The sequence below is a fragment of the Rhinoraja longicauda genome, chromosome 5, assembly GCF_053455715.1.
Source record: "Rhinoraja longicauda isolate Sanriku21f chromosome 5, sRhiLon1.1, whole genome shotgun sequence".
NCBI classification, from domain to species: domain Eukaryota; kingdom Metazoa; phylum Chordata; class Chondrichthyes; order Rajiformes; family Arhynchobatidae; genus Rhinoraja; species Rhinoraja longicauda.
Window position 1 is genome coordinate 28,561,508 of NC_135957.1, and position 19,188 is coordinate 28,580,695.

Genomic DNA, 19,188 nt, shown 5'->3' on the forward strand with positions numbered 1-19,188 from the left:
ACCTTAATCAAAATAATATTTCACCGTTGTTGAAAACACATCTTGAATTGCAGATTAGTTCAGAATTTGCTTTGGTGATGCATTCTTTATTAATGAGCAAATCATCCAGCAATTTATGGAAAGCATGAGATAATGGAGAGGAAAAATTTGCCTTTGCTAAATTTGTCTGTGATACTCAGTCAAGCTCATTGTGCTCATTGGCAAAGACTGTCTTCAACATAACCAAGTTTTTGAAGGTGAATACAATGTTCAGCCAGCACTCTTCAATTTTGGTGATTCAAATAATCTTTTTTCTCCCCAATCTCGCTTGACTGTACAGTGTATGAATGAAAACCTTAATTCTCATTCCTCCATCCATTATTTTAGCAGGTTTCAAAAGCATTAAAATGTGTTTCTTAAATAGTTATTGTTTTCTTTTTTCTTTACTTTCCTTTCTCTCTCTTTATTTTTTCACCATTTGTGTTTCTTATTTTGATTTGATTTTTTTATTGAATGTCCCCACTATAATTTGTCTTTTTTGAACTCCCAAAATGTCATTTCCCAATTTTTAAACCAAATCAGTTAAGATGATGCATACTTTGTCCCACGGTTTACCAGGTCCCTGGTGCTCTTCCAAAGCTGCAGCCAGCTCATTATCACAGCTACTTTATGAGCAAAATTATTTTGAGTTTAGCATTCCAAAGATATACAGGTAATTGGCCTCTGTCAATTATCCCTTTCGTGTAGGATAGAACTATTGTACAGGTGATCGTTGGTTGGTGTGGACTCAGTGGGCCGAAGGGCCTGTTTGCACACTGTATCTCTTAAACCTAAAAAACTAAAGTCCACCCAAATTCACCAGATTTTGTATTGACCCAATATAAATTTGGGAAACATTTCATTAATCTGCATCACAAATGCAAACCTCTCTCGTGTAATTAAACACACAATGTCAGATCCTGCTCCACCTGAAGATTATACTTAGCTATTCCTGGTCAATTCATTGCTGTAATAAGTATTTTTGAGAATATTGGATAAAACAATATTTTTTGTTTTGAGAAATAAAACATTTAAGTGCAGTTTATTGTGCTGGCCACTGCCAAATTGCTTTGGGTAATTCTCAGGGGAAGTATTTCACAGTGGGAGGAATGTTCCAGTGGACTCTCAGTTAGGATCACAAGTTTAGTTAAACTTATTCCTAGAAATGTAATCACATGATATTCTACCTTCAATAATACAATCCACTTAAACTGTCTTTTCTTCACGGTGAAAAAAGCACTAAGAATCACATAAGAAAATTAAATGCACAACTTTTCTCATGTTCTTTTGATATTTCTCCCAGGTGATGTATGAAAAGTCAAGGAGATTAAACTTTAATAGTTTTAAAGATTCCAGGGCAATTTAAAGAGCTGGCAATCTTTTATTCAAAGCAGCATGCACCAGGAAGGATGGCGGAAAGCAAGTTTTGAAGATACCAAATGGTGAAGATTTTATCAATACTAGAAATATAAAAACAATGGCAGCTTTTAGTCAATGGTTTTGGGAAACTGTTACCTGATTTCTCACCTGCGATGGGTAAGGAAGCTGCCACTTACATGTCCCGAACCGTCACATCCTGGAGTTGGACAGGACATGCCTTCTGTTTTTCCAGCCTTCCACGAGAATTGTGAACCATTGAGGTAGCCGTCCTTTTGCCTCTTGGCAGCCAAGGGGCACCCTGACGCGCTGCGATGAGATGCATACTTGCCAGTAACATGTCCTTGGCCATCACATCCCGGAACTGGACATCTGCAGAAGCATCAACTTTAACTGATTATACATGACTAAAAGCCACTAAAAGAATAAAGTAATGTTTCAAATACAATCAAATAAGTTTAAGTTATGCTTCATATATTTTACCAGATGTGCATTAACAACCATTCACATTCTCCATTCATTTCTATTTACTAAATGATCTACATGAAATAAAATTAGATGGTCTTAACCCAGAATCTATTCTCATAAATTCAGAGAATTACACAGCACGGAAATCAACCCTTTGATCCACCAGGTCTTTGCTGATCTTTTTGCCCTTCAACACTAATCCCATTTATCCACTCTTTCATAGGACCATTGGTCAACAGCTCCGTCAACCAAAACTGCAAATTGATATAGTCTCAATTTCATCCAGCACAGCTTAATGTGAAATGAAAGCAATTGTACCAATGAAGAATATGTTTGCTTCTCAGGCACGAAGGCATATCACTGGACAAATAACTGCCACCTAGGTTTGCATATGGTTGGGGTATACATAACATGTTTGACGTAGTCTCCATGTGACAGAAGCATCAAAAAATGATCTACTTCCCACAACTTGTATCCCTTAGCTCCTTACAAACAAAATCCCATTCAAGTACATTTGTAAAAAAAGGGAAATAGTCTGAAGAAGGGTCTCGACCTGAAATGTCACCTATTCCTTTTCTCCAGAGGTGCTGCCTGACCTGCTGAGTTACTCCAGTTTTTTGTGTCTATCTTCGATAAAAATTATAGGGTTTGCTAAAAAAATTAATTTGCGTCTACGCTGGTAAAGAATGAGCACGTGTGAAAGATTGTGAATGGTCATTATCATTTCATTTGTAAAATTGTCTTGCAGCAAGCGATAGTATTTGCTAGTATACTTTGGTAGTGTACAATATACATGATAGTATATTTCACAACATCTGGCTCAGGATACTAAGCGTGGCTCTCCAGCTGTGTAATCTGGCAATTTGACTGCAGAGATTTAGGAGCCCAGCAGGATTTCTTGTGGGACATTGTAGAATTATCCCTCAGGATAGTGAAGCACGTTGACAGCTGAAAGTAGTCATTGACATTCACAGAAGTGGAATGAATACGCACGAGATCTTCATATCATATCATATCATATATATACAGCCGGAAACAGGCCTTTTCGGCCCTCCAAGTCCGTGCCGCCCAGCGATCCCCGCACATTAACACTATCCTACACCCACTAGGGACAATTTTTACATTTACCCAGCCAATTAACCTACATACCTGTACGTATTTGGAGTGTGGGAGGAAACCGAAGATCTCGGAGTAAACCCACGCAGGTCACGGGGAGAACGTGGTAAATTAATCAAAGCCATTTATGGGTGAAAATTAAACATTTAAAGATAGGGTCACCCATCTTCACATTGATGTTGATGGAAAACATCCGAGGGATTGATTAAATAGTTTAAACTGACCTTTATATATGTGCATTTACTTTATTGATGGTATCACCTTACTTTGTTGTTATTAAACTAATGATTATATTTTACTATCCAATGACTACCAAAATGTGATAAGAATTTGAGCTATCTGATCTACTGATATATTTTTGTTTTACTGCATGTGTCCCTTGCTTTGGAGAGGAAGTCATTGCAAACAAGGTTTGAAACTTTATGAAAGTAATCAGCACAGATATCTTTATTAATTAACATAGAAACAGAAAAATAGGTGCAGAAGTCGGCCATTCGGCCCTTCGAGCCAGCACCGCCATTCAATATGATCATGGCTGATCATCTAAAATCAGTACCCCATTCCTGCTTTTTCCTCATATCCCTTAATTCCTTTAGCCCTTAGAGCTGAATCTAACTTAACTAAATTAAGATTGATCTCTACCAAATACCAGGCGAAGCTTGTCCTGTAATTGCTTGAAAGTTTGGCTGTTCATTCAGTACAAATGATGCGAAATTACCTGCTTGTGTGTTTGTATCCCAAACCTGAGGTCAATTGTGGCGTCTACATTCTACTTATACCATAAGACTTTGTTGATGTGAATTTGCAATGACTTTAAATTAACAGGTTGTTCACTTGGAGTAGCATAAGTATGTTTTAATGCAATTTTCCAAGCTGCGTGACAAACAATTACTGTTGTGCTGAGTTGAACTCACTTGATCGGTTCCTGATCCTCTCTGTCATCCTTGCTCTGAGCAATTTTGATTCCACTTTTCTTTGCTCGTGGACAGCCTGAAAGACTAGAGAGATAGAGATTACAATTCATATTGTAAAAAAACTCTTCGTGGTTCTCCTTACATACTAATAATAATAAACGTCATGAGAAAAGAAAACAGTACTTGTGTAAGTGAGAGTGTAATCCCCAGTTTTCCTTTGCTAATTTGGTCTTTTTTTGTTATTCTTCTCCATTCCTTTATTGGAGTTAACTTTCCTTCAAGGAAACATTCCACAAACTAACATCACCTTCTTGTTTATTGCTTAAATATGTGAGTCTTGACAGTGAGTGCTGGCAGGACATCTTGCTCTCAACCAGCATCCTTACATGATTCTATCTCACCAAGAGCACAGTTGTAAGCTGAAGGCTCCATCCCAGCTGAAAGCAAACGTAGCACAAACTGAGGGATCTTCTGCTTTCTGGGATTTTAAAAAAAGATGAGTGTTTTTCTTAAATTGCCTTTGTTATCACGGTTTCATTTTGTGTTTGGCAAATGAACAAATGACTTCTGCTCTTTCAGATGATTGCCCTGAAATAATTAATTATGATGCATGACAGTTGGGAAACGTTATTCAGACACCAGCAGATGGCGCTGAAGTGAAGGGAATCTGCAGAATGAGCCGCTGCGCACAATTCCTATGTAATCAAATCAGGGCAACCATTGGGGCAGAGATTCCAAGCATGCACAATTCACAGGAACTCCCCAATACTTCCCGAAGAATTCTCAGCTGTTCTTCTGCCAAATTGTGCATGGACATGTAGGACAGAAGAAAAAAAAAACGTATTCCTCTACGAGACTGAAAACAATTTATTGTTCTGTGTAACTGGGACATGTATTTCATTGTTAAAACTCATATATCCAGCTTCCTGTTTCAACATCAAATATTTATTCTCCCTTTTCCCCTGCAGACCATTTTCCAACTGAAATAATGGGCTAACAACAAACCCCCGAATGTCGACGGTGTCAATTGTGATTTGTCTGGGAAACGATGCAGAGAGGAGACGGGCTAATTTCACCCTCTGATCTCATGGAGTAAATCATTGATTTTTATGCAACACCTCCCCACATTTGCAAATGTGGGATGAGCTCAACAATAGCTGCAACGCGCTTCATGTGAATTCACAGTCGAGCATTTTGTAATCGCTGCATTATCGGAGCTGTCAGTTAGGTTAGATTCATCAGTTCAGCATGACTGGACAGCATTCTCCATCAGCTCAGGTCAGTGCAGTCTGATGAGTGTTCTCAGGGCCTTGACGTTTAGTTCAGTCAGTGGTCTGTTCCCTTCCCCTGATCCCAGTAAGGAAAGGGAGACTCATCTGTCATTCCTACACAGTAGGCAAAATGCCTGTCAAGGACAGACATGCAATCCAACAGGACCAATGTGAATGGATCGGGTGGGAGGTAGTGGAAGGCAGGGGGGTGTAACTGGAAAGACAGAGCATGAGACTCTGCAGTGATAAAAGACCCTGCTAGCAAGGTGATTCCTGGGAGGATAGCTAGCAGGGCCATTCATTGTCCCTCATCTCTCTCCAACCCTCATGCCCAATAATTATGAGCCCCTGAAAGACAAGTATATATGCCCATGTGTATAATAATTACAATTGAACCTGTCCTTCCAAAGTAGTTCAAATGCAAATCTCTGCATATGGGCCTGTCTGATGGTCTTGCTCAGTGCAGACCAGATGATTTTTGAGGGGACTGGTAAATGGTAGACTCAAGTGTCCGAGGGGCCATGGCTAGTTTCAAATGATGTGAGAGGCAGAGAACCTTGCAGATGGCCCTTGATTGCATTTGCAAGATGGGAAAGGACGTCCTTTCTTTTTGACCACACAAATCTCCCTGAACGAGTACCAGCGGCCACTAATCGGAGTTATATGCCTAAGGTAAAATGGGTGCAGAGGAGCACATCAGCTAATTGAACCCACTGATCCTATCACGAACCAGTCAGTGAGTGCACTTCAGGTGATCCTGCTGCATTATATCACCACAGCAAGTCCTCTTGTCTTTTCATGAATGTGAATATTTTTTTTAATTCAATGTAAACGACTTCAAATGGAATTATCACAAATACATGAGATAAATAAAGGTCATCAAATGAAACACATTCAGAGTCCTTAACATAGAACTTTCATCAATTGCAATATTATAGCATTCAGCCTGATAGTTTGACTGATAATTAAAAGAATGTGCCATGCACATAGGATTTTATTTGCCTGTTTTAATTTAAGACAGGATCAGCCCATTTTCTTTAGAAGGGTACTTCTAGATTACTTAGATTCCCCGAAATAACAAAAAATGTTTGTGCTAAGAAATTTCAGGACTGAGTTTCATTTAAAATACAATGCAACATTGTTACATTTTATCACGATTGGTGATGCTGACCCAGACAATCATCTGGGCATTGGGTTTGTATGGTTATATGCAGGTTCCATTGTTGTACATTGGCATATCTTCAAAACACCAGTTTTTAGGAGTTCAATATTTCTATACAGTCACACAGCATGGAAACAGGCCCTTCGACCCAACTTGCCCATGCCAACCAAGATGCCCTTCCCCTTCCCCTTCTACACTAGTCCCCCCTGTACACGTTTGTCCCAGATCCTTCTAAATCTTTTCCATACATGTAACTGCCCAAATGCCTTTTAAATGTTGTTATAGATTCTGCCTCAACTACCTCCGCTGGCAGCTAGTTCCATATACCCACCACCCACTGTGAAGCTGCCTCTCAAGTTCCAATTAAATCTTTCTTCTCTCACGTTCTATCTATGTTCTCTGGTTCTTCATTCCCCTATTTTGGGTAAAAGACTGTGTATTTACCATATCCATTCCCTTTATGTTGTTATACACCTCTTTAAGATCACCTCTTCATCCTCTTGCCCAACCTCTCCCTATAGCTCAGGCCCTCAAGTCCAGGCAACATCCTGGCAAATCTCTGCACTTTTCCCAGCTTAACAGCATCATTCCGCCAGCAGGGTGACTTAAACACAATACTCCAAATGTGTTCTCATCAATGTCTTGTCCAACTGTAACGTAACATCCCAACTTCTATGTTCAGTACCCTGACTGATGAAGGACCATGTACTGAATGGCTCCCTGGTCACCCTCTCTACCTGTGATGCCACTTTCAAGGAAATATGGACCTGTACTCCTAGACCCCTCAGCTCAACAACTTTCCCCGGAGTTCTGCCATTCACTGTGAAGATACTGCCCTGGTTTGACTTTCTGAAATGCAACACCTCACACTTATTTTTTTTAAAAAAATGTATTAAATAAATGTATTATTTTCATTAAGCTCCATTAACCATTCCTCAGCCCACTTGCCCAACTGATCCTACTGTAATTTTTGATAACCATCTTCACCATCTACAACACCACCCTCTTTAGTGTCATCTGCAAACTTATTGATCATGCTATCTACATTCTCATCCAAATCATTGATATGGACCACAAACAGCAATGGGCCCAGCACCAATCTGTGAAGTACACCACTAGTCACATGCCTCCAGTTGAAAAACAACCTTCCACAATCATCATCTGCTTCCTCCATGAAGCCAATTCTGTTTCCAGTCGGATAGCTCTCCCTGGATTCCATCCGTTCCAGCCTTCCAGAGCAGCCTACAATGCGGAATCCTTGTCAAATGCCGTGCTGAAGTCCATATGCACAACATCTATGGCTTTGCCCTCATCAACCTTTTTGGTTACCAAAAAATTCAGTCAGATTCGTAAAACACAATCTCCCATGTACAAAACAACATTGACTAACCCAAATCAGCCCCTGTCCATCTGAATGCATATATATCTTATCCCTCAGAATCATTACTTGCCTACCACAGATGTTCGGCTTACAGATCTATAGTTCCAGGGCTTTTCATTGAAGCCCTTCTTAAATAGAGGCACAACATTAGCCACCCTCCAGTTTCTGGCATCTATTCCATGTCTAATGATGATTCCTATATCTTAGCCTGGCCGCCTGCAATTTATTTCCCAACTTCCCACAGTATCCTTGGATATATCTGATCAGCCGGGAGATTTTTCTATCATCAGCTCCTCCTCGACCATAATACTGACCGTCCTCAAGACATTTCCATCAACTGTCCCAAGATTCCCAGTCTTTATCTCTTTTTCCACGGTATAAACAGAGGAGAAATACTCCAAAGAGAAATACTCCTTCTCCAACTCTTGCGGCCCTGCACAGAGATGACAGGTTTGGTTTCTGATGGTCCCTATTCTCTCTCTAATACTCCTATTTCCCATAATGTATTTATAACATCTTTGAATTTTCCTTAATATTATCTGCCAGAGCTATCTCCCCTTTTTTGGCCTCCTGATTTACTTCTTAAGTATGCTCCCCAATTCCTTAAACTCCTTCAGGGATCCACTTTATTCCAGCTGCCTATACCTGTCCCATGCCTCCTTTTTCCTGACCATAGCCTCAATTTACTTGCTCATCTAAGCTTTCTTAACTTTCACTTGCCTTTCCCTTCACTCTAACAGGAATATGTTGGTATCACACTTTTAAAAGCATCCTACTTTTCTGACCTTCCTTTGCCCACAAACAATCTCCTCCAATCAACTTGAGGAAATTCCTGTCTAATACCATCAAATTTGGCCTTTTCCCCATTTCAGAATTTTAACTCATGGCTCCGCCCAGTCTTTATCTATAACAAACCATCATCGATATTTTCATGAAAAACCAAAATTGCAAGTAATGGATTACTTCAGCTCTTTAATTTAGTTTAGAGATACAACATGGAATCAGGTCCTTCGGCCCACGGACTCCACTCTGACCATCCATCACCTGGTTTACATGGGTTTTATATTTTCCCACTTTCTCATCCACTCCCTACACACCAGGGGCAATTTACATAGGCCAATTAACCTAAAAATCCACACATCTTTGGGATGTAGGAGGAAACCGAAGCACCCAGAAGAAATTCATATTGTTACAGGGAGAAGGTGCAAACTCCACAACAGATAGCACCCAAGGATCAAACCCACATCTCTAGCGCTGTGAGGCAGCATCTCTACCAGCTGCATCACTGTGCCACCCATGTTGTTGATATTTCATTTTTCCCCATCTTAAGCTGCTGACATGTTGTATATCCTGTAAAGATGAGAGTCTTGTTTGAAAGTAAATTCTCAGAGTTTGCAATATAGGTGGTACAAAAAGATGAGCTGGGTGATTAAACATTTTTTCTTCTTTCTCATTGTCTCTGCATGTGAAGTCATATTTTGCCTGACACATTCTTTGTTTGCAACATTACGATGCAACGTCTCTTATTGCATGCAATTGAATCTCAAATGGAAACATGTGGAAAAATCATCTTTTGATCAAAAAGCAAACTGCTGGAGGAACTCAGAGGCTCAAGCAGCATTTGTGGAGGGAAAAGGATGGTCGAGACGCTGCATTAGGACTGAGATTGTTAAAGGAGGATGGCCAGTATGAAGGGGAAGGAGTGGTGAGCTTGGGGCTTGGAGGTGATAGGGAAATGCAGGTGAAGTAAGGGATGATGGGCAGATGGAGCTATGTGAGGTAGGGGAAGGGGTGAAGTGGGAAGATTGGTGGTGATAGGTGGAAACCAGAAAGGAAGGGGAAAAAAAGTCATCTTCAAGAGCGTTTAATTGTCAGATGTACGAAAAAATGGAACAATGAAATTATTTCTTGCATAAAAGGCCTGTAAACACAATGCTCATGGATAACATGATAAAACAAACAAAGGCTTTTAAATAGACATGGGACAATATTTCTGCTCCCACACAAAATACAAATCAGCAATTTTGCAGAGGGTCCTGTAATAAATGAGTTCTACTGAACAAAAGATTAAATAGACAAACATAAATGACACTGTAAAGGAGCAAGACAACGGCGGCAGATTAAAAATAAACAAATGAGCCATTATAAATTAGTATATGCTGGGTTTAAAATGTTTGTAGGTTTAGAGAATGATCAGGAATATTTCTCACCAAGGTTTGCTAGTTAAGAAGGGAGACACACAGAGCTAAGAGTTATTTTCATTGAAGAAAATAAAATTAAGAACAGACGATACAAATCTTTAAAGTGCTGGCAGACATGAGTAATGCGAGTATAAATATGTTATTTGAATTGAATGGTGAATTTAAAATGAATAAGTCCAGGAAAGTCCAGATATGAGAAGACAATGGAGCTGAAAATTTGTAGCTACAGTAACTGATGCACTCTCATAATAATGTTGATAGCCCAAATTCTTTTATTAATTTATTCCAGAGATGTAAATATTTTTAAGTTTGTGATTTATGTTCCAATCCCTGACCTTACGCTGGAATTTATTGATTAAAAACCTCTACAATACATTGCCTGACATTTCAGGATCAGACCAATGTCCTATTTGAATGACTTTTTTATGAACTCTTGCACTGCAACCAAAGAGACACCAGTGCATTTAACGCTGGGATGCTGCCATGCTGTACCTTATTGTTCTTGAGGCCACTTTACTATTAAAAATAGACAGAAATTTAAATCCATGGGGAGGACCGTCAAGTGGAACTCACAGCTGTTCAAAGACATGGTACATCAGTTCATTACTAAATATCACAGGGAGCTGAAGATATGGGGAAAGTTATGTCTACGATAGGCGGAGGCTTCAATCTCAATTTCCGCCATGCTGCTGTAGTTTTCTATAGTTGTTTGGTCAAAATCCTGGAACTGTGAGAGTACCTTCACCTGAAGAAATGTTGCTGTTCAACATTTCTCTTCCATCCTTTCCCTGGTAGATAGATTGCTATCCAGATCCTTGTTCTTCATTGTGATTTCTGATTTTACATTTTGGCAATTTCACTTGAGGATGGAAAGTTCTCAAGGAAAAGTTCTGCCCAGTTGATTGAATCTATGACCAAGAACATTATCAAAAATTACGGCAGGATCTTGATCAGTTGGCCAAGTGGGCTGAGGAATGGTTAATTGAGTTTGAGCAGATAAGTGTAAGGTTTTGCATTTTGAAGTCATTCCAGGGCACAATCTTCAGAGTGAATGGCCAGGCTCTGGGGGTATTGTAGAGTTGAGAATCGAGGAGTGCAGGTATATAGTTCATTGAAAGTGGTGTCATAGGTAGATGGGGAGTCAAGAAGGCTTTTGGCACATTGGCCTTCATCAGTCAGGGTATTGAGTATAGAAGTTGGGATGTTATGTTATAGTTGTACAAGATGTTGGTGATGCCACTTTTGGAGTATTGTATTCAATTTTGGTTACTCTGTTATAGGACAGATGTTGTTAATCTAGAAAGATTTACAAGCATGTTGCCAAGGCTTGAAGGCCTGTGCTATAGGGAGAGGTTAGGCAGGCTAAGACTTTATTCCTTGGAGTGCAGGAGAATGAGGTATATAAGATCATGAGTGAAATAGATAGGATAGATGCACAGTCTTTTACCCAGAGTAGGGGAATCAAGAACCAGAAGATTACCCCTCTTAAGGTGAGAGGGGTAATCTTTAATAAATACCTGAGGGTGTTTTCACACAGAGGGTGGTGGCCAAAGATAATAGAGCAGAGCAAGATAGACCACTCGACCTTAAACACCGTAGTATGTCATGGCGCCAATTTAGGAGGCAGAAACTTGCAGAAACATTTAAAAAGAAAAATAACAAAAATCTGTGAATTGATAAATGAGATATGTTCTGCATTTTTATGGTATCATCACACATATTGTTCCCCCAAAACACTGATTACACTGCGAGAGGCACAACAAATGTTGTCAGTAGTTAAACTGACATGGAGCAGAAAATGTGCTAGTGTTTAGATTAGACAACCAGTTACTTAGCAACAAAGAGGTTTCTTTTGCAATTTGACATTCATCTCTGATAAAAAGAAATGATGGTGTAAAGTTGTGAACTTATTTATCAAGCAGGTTACAAAATAAAATTCTATCTGGCAGGTCTGGATGACTGTTCATGATTTCACACCATTTCCTTGAAGGTGCAATAGCGTTGCTCTTCCAATGGTTAATCATAAGATCATATACCACAAGGGGGCAGCCATTCAAACACAATCTCTGAAACTTCTATTCAATTCACCCAGTATGTAGAAACAAAACTGTGGATGCTGGTTTATACCAAAGATAGACACAAAGTGCTGGAGCAGGCAGCATCTCTGGAGGAAAAGGATAGGTGACGCATCGGGTCAGGACCCTTCTTCAGACTGAAAGTAGGGGGAGGTGGGAGTGGGGGGATGTTGCAGAGACAGAGGAATTGAGAGTAGGAAATAGTATCTTTGAAAGAGGTAGGCTGGGAAGAAGTGTAGCCCAGATAACTGAGGGAGTAGATAGGTTTGTAATAGACGTCAGTCGATAGCCTGTCTCTTGTGATGGTGTCAGAGAGATGGAGAAAGGGGACAGAGGTGTCTGAGATAGTCCAGGTGAATTTGAGATCAGGATGGAAGTTAGTGGTGAAGTTAATAAACTCCATGAGTTCTGCACGGGTGCAGGAGGTTGCATGGGTGCAGGAGGTTGCACGGGTGCAGGAGGTAGCCCCGGTGCAGCAGTGGAAAAGAGTTGGGGGATAGGGCTAGTGTATGCCTGGAATAACGACTGTTCGACGTAACTGCCAAAAAGGCAGGAATAGCTGGGGCACATGTGAGTGCGTTTCACCCAGCTCCCTTGTTCTTTCCTCATTGCACTCAGTTGTAACACTATATTCTTCAATCTGGTTATTTTCCTCTTTACACGATCTGTGTACTTGTGTACAGTTTGAATGTACTCATGTATGGCATGATTTGACTGAATAGCATACAAAAACATTTTTCACTGTATCTCGACACACGTGACAATAATGAACCAATACCAATACCGCTGCCTTGAAATATTTGCTCTTTCAAATAGAGACTGCTTTTGCAATTATTCAATCTGCTTCTTCTATCCTTTCAGGCAATAATTTCGAGATTGGGTCAACTTGCTGCGTTAATACAACCAATGTGATAAGCATATTCCCGACAATAAAGTCAATCATGACATTCAAAGTGGAGCAAATGGTTATAAAAAGCAGACAATTTATAAACCTAGGATTTTTGCTGTAGAGGACATTAATGAACTTATTTATTAATAGGAAGTGAAAATCACTGCAGCCTGATTTTTTTGTCTACACTCACTATCTGGAGGCAGGTCAGGCAAATATGCATCTCCTAATTTAAAAAAAAATCAAATAATTGTATGATATTTATGTCAGACAGGTATCCTCGTAGACTGCACTATTTGATACAGGTACACTATACAGAAAACAGATGGCCACTTTTGGCATTTTGCAGGTAGCTGCAATATTAAAGGAGCAGTTTTGGAGGAACTCCAGCATAATTATTAAGCCTCAAAGTTTACATAATAGTTTAGTTTAGTCTAGAGATACAACACGGAAACAGGCCCTTCGGCCCACATTATCCTACACCCACTAGGGACAATTTTTACATTTACCAAGACAATTAATCTACAAACCTGTACAGCTTTGGAAAATAGAGTGAAAAGGTTACCAGATTTTTTTACTGAACATTACAAAAGTACTTTTAAAAATAAACTCAATTTATGGATTCTTTATATATATATTATTATAATACTCAGATCTTCTAAAGAACTCTAAAGAATCCATGTGACTGAAATGCAGCTCAGAAGGTTTGCCGACAACAGGAGTCTGTTCTGAACCATACTGGAAATTTTTGCCAAGAACCATGCAACATCAATTTGGATGTAATTTAACTGCTGCACCTCTTCAGTTGCAGTCATCAGGAAAATCATAGAGGGTATCTGAGGGTATTCTTCAGATGCAGTAAAGACACTCATTGTTGGGATATTATATGAGAGTCTGGAAGAAGAAACTATCTTGTGCTAATATCTCTCAGTAGTTCATCCACCCATGAAAGTGATTTCATTTCATAAAGATTTTAGACATTATCTATAACTTGAATCATCTAATTACCCTTATCCAACATCACAGCAATGTCTTATGAGCTGACCACAATCGTCATGACTGAATGTAGTTCAATCAGCTAGGTTTCCCGATTCCTATCGGTGTAAGTTTGTGGATATTTTTTTGGAAAACCGCATTTGGCTTTCCCCCAATAAAGTAGCCTGCCAGCACTCACCGTCCAAGTTCGCAAATGTTTATCAAGAATTTAGAAATGTGAATGGTATCTACAGCAGTCTATCTTTGCATCAATTTATCCAAATAGATGGAGAAATGGAAGGACAGAGTTTGGTTAGAGAAAAGAGAAAAAAAGGAAAGTGTTGTGCAATGTGAAGGTCTGACCTACCTCCTATGAGAAGCATAGTTTCCAGTTATATGCCCAGAACCATCACATCCAGGGGTTGGACACCTATCAATGAAAATGTAGGAGCAGCAATTTGATTAGAGTGACCTACTATCTATGGTAGCATTTACAAGTGGAAACTAGTTTGCTGCCTGAATGCTATGAATGAAAGAGACAGAGTGATTAAAACACAGCTCTATAAAAATACTAAATAACTCGTACAATGTACAATATTAAATATCTGTACTTCAGCTTGACAAACTGCATTGGGTGTTTTGTGAATGGTGATCTACTTTAAGAACATTTGACTGCACTTTGAAATTTTTTGCTAAAATGACCCATTATAACTGATGTTTCCACGATATGCCGAGGTTTCATAATTTGCCCGAAAATCACCAACAATGTCCATCACTTAAATTAACTGAGTGTATAGCTATAACATTTGTGTAAACAGTTCTACAGGATTCTATCAGCCACCTGCCGTCACACCACTCCCCCACTCTCCCTCTGTTTAGGGTTTGGTCCTTTCTATTTGCAACTCACACCTTGACGCACACATTCAGGTCAGTGAGTGAGAAGGCCAGTTGCAAACTTATTTGTAATCACCAACCTTGCAGGTGACTAAAAGAGAATCTTTGTGGAACTAGTGAATGTTAAAACCATAACACTGGAAGAGGAAGCCTCATTGGTGATTGACATTGCTGTGGCGTTGGAAGATTGTACACAAAACCCAATTGGATGCAAACTGAAACAAGTTAATAATTTGATGGCAAATCCAATGTTGAATTATAATATTCAAACAGGGACAACTAAGCCAAATATTTGATTTAGATTTTTACAAAGGGTTTCTTAGATAGAGGTTATCACTAAAAGAAGCAATTAGAAATGGAGTCAAACAGAAATGAGAAATATAAATGTATCAGACCTATTTGTGTCAGTCTATCCATTCAATTTTTTAAAATGCAGATTTCACATTAACTCAGGCAGTTATTGGTTAACATAAATCCAACATTAATAGAATAAGATCGGTAATGACAGGATGCAGACTTCTTGCATGCACTAATGCCATTTAAGCCTTACTTGAGTTCTTGTGAGCTGGTGGCCATCATACTCCGAATACTTTTATCTGCCAATGGACAGCCGGATAGACTGCAAGATACACAAGGTGGCAAAATCAACTCATGTCAAGCCAACCCAACCTTTCATTCACACATATGACACAACTTGACAATTGCAGAGAAACAATGGTTTAACAGCTGAATTCATATCATATCATATCATATATATACAGCGCGGAAACAGGCCTTTTCGGCCCACCAAGTCCGCGCCGCCCAGCGATCCCCGCACATTAACACTATCCTACACCCACTAGGGACAATTTTTACATTTACCCAGTCAATTAACCTAATCAATTAATCAGATTCATGCCAATAGTTAATCCTCTCAAGATTTAAGCAATCGCTTGTTTGCTTAAGAATTTGTATATTATATAATGGAATTTGATTCTTAAAGCATTATCCTTGCTTCTTTAATGTAGATTCATTTTACAGTAATGAACTTTTGAAATATATTTCCAGCCAACACAAAAGTCCAGAAATACAATAACAGCACATTAAAAGTAACTATTTTATGTAACTAATCGTTTACATTGTATTTCCCCAAAAAAGGAAAAGGAAATGTGTATAATTTATTCATGAAGCATTGACAATAAAGAAAGCTTATTTCTTCTTAAATACTCTTCTTACTCCTCATGACATTCAGCCCATAATCTTAGTGATTATTGTAAAGAATTATGTAACAAACATGCTGCAAACTGTCAAGAAAATTCAATTGTCTAAGGGTTAACATACAAAGGTTTTTTTGCAATTCACTTGACAGCATTGTTCAGGTAAGCTGAAAACAATAAAAATTGAAAAGACAGTATCCACCATGAAAAAGGAAGTCACACCTTCTATGTGAGGCGTAATTACCCATGACATAACCACTCCCATCACACCCTGGTGTTGGACATCTGCCACCAAACAAGAAAACAGCCAAAAATAGTAATTAAGTTTTTAGAAAACTCTTTTTTTGATATTTCATTGTTTCCAGTTTAGCTTCACTGTCTGCAATGGCTTGCTAAGCATCCTCGGGGAAAACTGAACAAAAGAGAAGCAATTACATTTATAATGTTTTACTTATTCTTAATATAGTGTAATTAAAGTAAGGATCCTTATCTGCCAAGAAAATTTTGGGAAATGAAGATAAAAAGTACACATTGCAAATTGTGTTGCATGCTACCAAAGCACACAAAAAGTTTATTTCGAAGAGGTATTTAGTAATTAAAGTCAAGTTGAAGTTGACACTATTCTGCTGGCTTACGTTATGAGATCTTTTTTGCTGATGTCCTTGCATTGTCCATATTTAGGTTTAGGACTTGGTATTGTGACCTCTCCAGGATACCTCCGTTCTTCCAGGCTTTCTTGAAATGGATCCATATCATCTGGCTACAGGAAGATTAGTAATTTGTTAATGTTTCCATTATTTACGAGCATAATTATGAGCAAATCAGCAATTCCACCAACCTATCTTGCATTCACAATGGTAAGAACATTAGGATTAAATACTTACCATCCAGCACACATCCTCTTCCCTGCAATCCCTTTCCCTAACACCCAATAGGAATTTGTCAGAAAAGGTTTAACGCAATAGACTACATTTTGTTGGCCCGTTATTAATGCATTATGACAACTATCAATGTGTAAATCTAATTCAGGTGCCCACGTTAAGTCAGAAACAGCACATTTTTGGCACGGGCTCAGCACTTTATGCAACCCTGTGCTTGGCTTTGCATAAAAACTATCTCACTCTTTGCCTACTAATGCTTCCTCGAAAAGATAAGTTTGTTAATTAACAGTGTAAGTAACCTTTTAATGATGTCATCATTATTAATGAAAAGTCAACCAATAATCCTGGTCTGAAAAAGGGAACAATTTAAAGCGTTCAGTCTTGTCTCTGCAGGTAATCAATGTTGCAGCAATAGCCCCATCTCCAGCAACAGGATCAACAGCGGCCAGAAGGTCTAGTGAGGAATTTCTCATCTGCAGTCTGATGCGATTTAGTGGGTTATACTGATATGTAGGCTGCCTCTTGGAGATTCACATTTTTAAAAAAGTCACGCAACCACCTCTTGTTCCCGTACAGCAGAGTTTACATTGATAAAGCCGGCACGGGGCGCAACATTAGAGTTGCTGCCTTACAATGCCAGAGACATGCGTTTGATCCTGATTAAGGGTGCTGTCTGTACGGAATTTGCATGTTCTCCCGGTGACCGTGTGGGTTTTCTCTGGTTTCCTCTCACATTTGGCAAAATATGGAAATCTGACCATGGTTGTCTGTGGCAATTTTTTCATTGTGGGAGAACACCTTATGCTAAACATAACAATGGAGGGATTGATGGGATTTTTGCCATTAACAGGGCAGGGAAGGTGTATGTGATGAACTGCTTGACCTCCTTGAATCCTGCCTAAATCTCCTTCACTCCATCCAACCTGCTGTGATAATATCAAAGAGCAGTGAGTCTCAGCAGAAATCCATACCTATTTCTGAAACACCCTGACTGTGGGAGAGACAGGCAGAGGGGAATGTCTGCTAATTCCTCAGTGATGCTGAGAGAACCAGCAAGAACGCAGTTACATGTAGAAATGACATTTCAGATCGTGACCCTTCTTCACACTGATTAGAGCAGGGGTGTCAAACTATTGGCCCGCGGGCCGCATCCGGCCAGCAAAGGGATCCAATCCAGCCCGCGGGATGATTTGGGTTTAAAAAAAGTATATTCGCTCTCTCGCCACTCTCTCTCTCTCTCTCTCGCCACTCTCTCTCTCTCGCCGCTCTCCCTCTCTCTCGCCACTCGCTCTCTCTCTCTCCGTTCTCTCTCTCTCTCTCTCGCCACTCTCTCTCTCTCCCTCGCCGCTCTCTTTCCCAGGACAGGCCATTTGGTGACACGGGCAGGAAGGGGCCGGCGCTGGGGAAGGTGGGGAATCTCAGCGTTGTTGTGGATACTGGGAAGTGCCTGGGCAGCCGCCACAGAGACCGCCACCATGTACCTGAGACCCAGGTGAGTGCGTGGATAGAGGCTGGTGGGAAGTTGTCGCACTGTGAATGGGGCCGCAGCCAGCGATACAAAATCTGAGCTGCTCTCCAGGGTGGGGGCTCTAAGTTTGGGTTGTTAGGTGGGATGTGAAGACGTGCTGGTAGTTATGTGGGAATAGGGAAGAGAAGGGAGAAAGTGGTGGTAAAGGAAGGCGAGGGGAGCAGATGAGGACAGGGAGGGTTTATAGGGATGAGGAAGGGGAGAGAGGGTGTCGAGGGAGGGGAGTGGGGGAGTAGATGGTAAAGAAAGGAAGTAGGGAGAAAGGGGTGAGGAAGGGGGTGAGAGAAGGAATGGTGTTTAGGGATGAGGGAAGGGAGGGAGGGGATTTAGGGACAAGGTAAGGAAAGAGAGAGGATGAAGTAAGGGAGGGGAGTGGGGGAATAGTTGGAAGGAAGCAAGTGGGGATGAGGGAAGGGATAGGCTGAGGAAAGGGAGAGGGCAGGTGAGGGAGAAGGTGAGGGTGGAGAAGTACATGAGAGGTGAGGGGAGAGGATGTGAGGGGAAGGAAGAAAGACATAAGGAGAAGGATGGGGAGTGGGGCCTTCAGGTGAGATGATGGACACACCATGTCAGGTAGCTGCTGTTTGGCTGTTCACCACCCAGCCAGCCCATTGTGGGCAAAACATAAACACTGTAGGAAGACTATAATTCAGGGGAACAGAATTAGGCCATTTAGTCCATCAAGTCTACTTGCAATTCAACCATGGCTGATCTATTTTCTCTCTCAACCACATTCTATTGTCTTCTTTCTCCCTGTAACCTAATCAATCTCTGCCTCAAAAATACCCAATGTCTGTAGCAATGAATTCCACAGATTCACCACCCATTCCTCCTCATCTCCA

At 40.1% G+C, this 19,188-nt stretch overlaps 1 protein-coding gene across 15 annotated transcripts in view; it reads right to left on the reverse strand.

The window, feature by feature from the left end:
* LOC144593513 (myelin transcription factor 1-like protein) overlaps positions 1 to 19,188 on the reverse strand; it is a 346,938-nt gene that overhangs the window by 25,209 nt on the left and 302,541 nt on the right. For 14 of the 15 annotated variants that reach the window (XM_078399197.1, XM_078399201.1, XM_078399195.1 and 11 more), the window contains 5 exons: positions 16,573 to 16,697; positions 15,292 to 15,360; positions 14,215 to 14,277; positions 3,894 to 3,977; positions 1,546 to 1,767 (listed from right to left, as the gene is read on the reverse strand). In XM_078399197.1, the coding sequence (XP_078255323.1) occupies positions 1,546 to 1,767; positions 3,894 to 3,977; positions 14,215 to 14,277; positions 15,292 to 15,360; positions 16,573 to 16,697 (563 nt within the window). The remainder of the gene's footprint in view (positions 1 to 1,545; positions 1,768 to 3,893; positions 3,978 to 14,214; positions 14,278 to 15,291; positions 15,361 to 16,572; positions 16,698 to 19,188) is intronic. The other variant, XM_078399192.1, reaches the window with a different exon arrangement.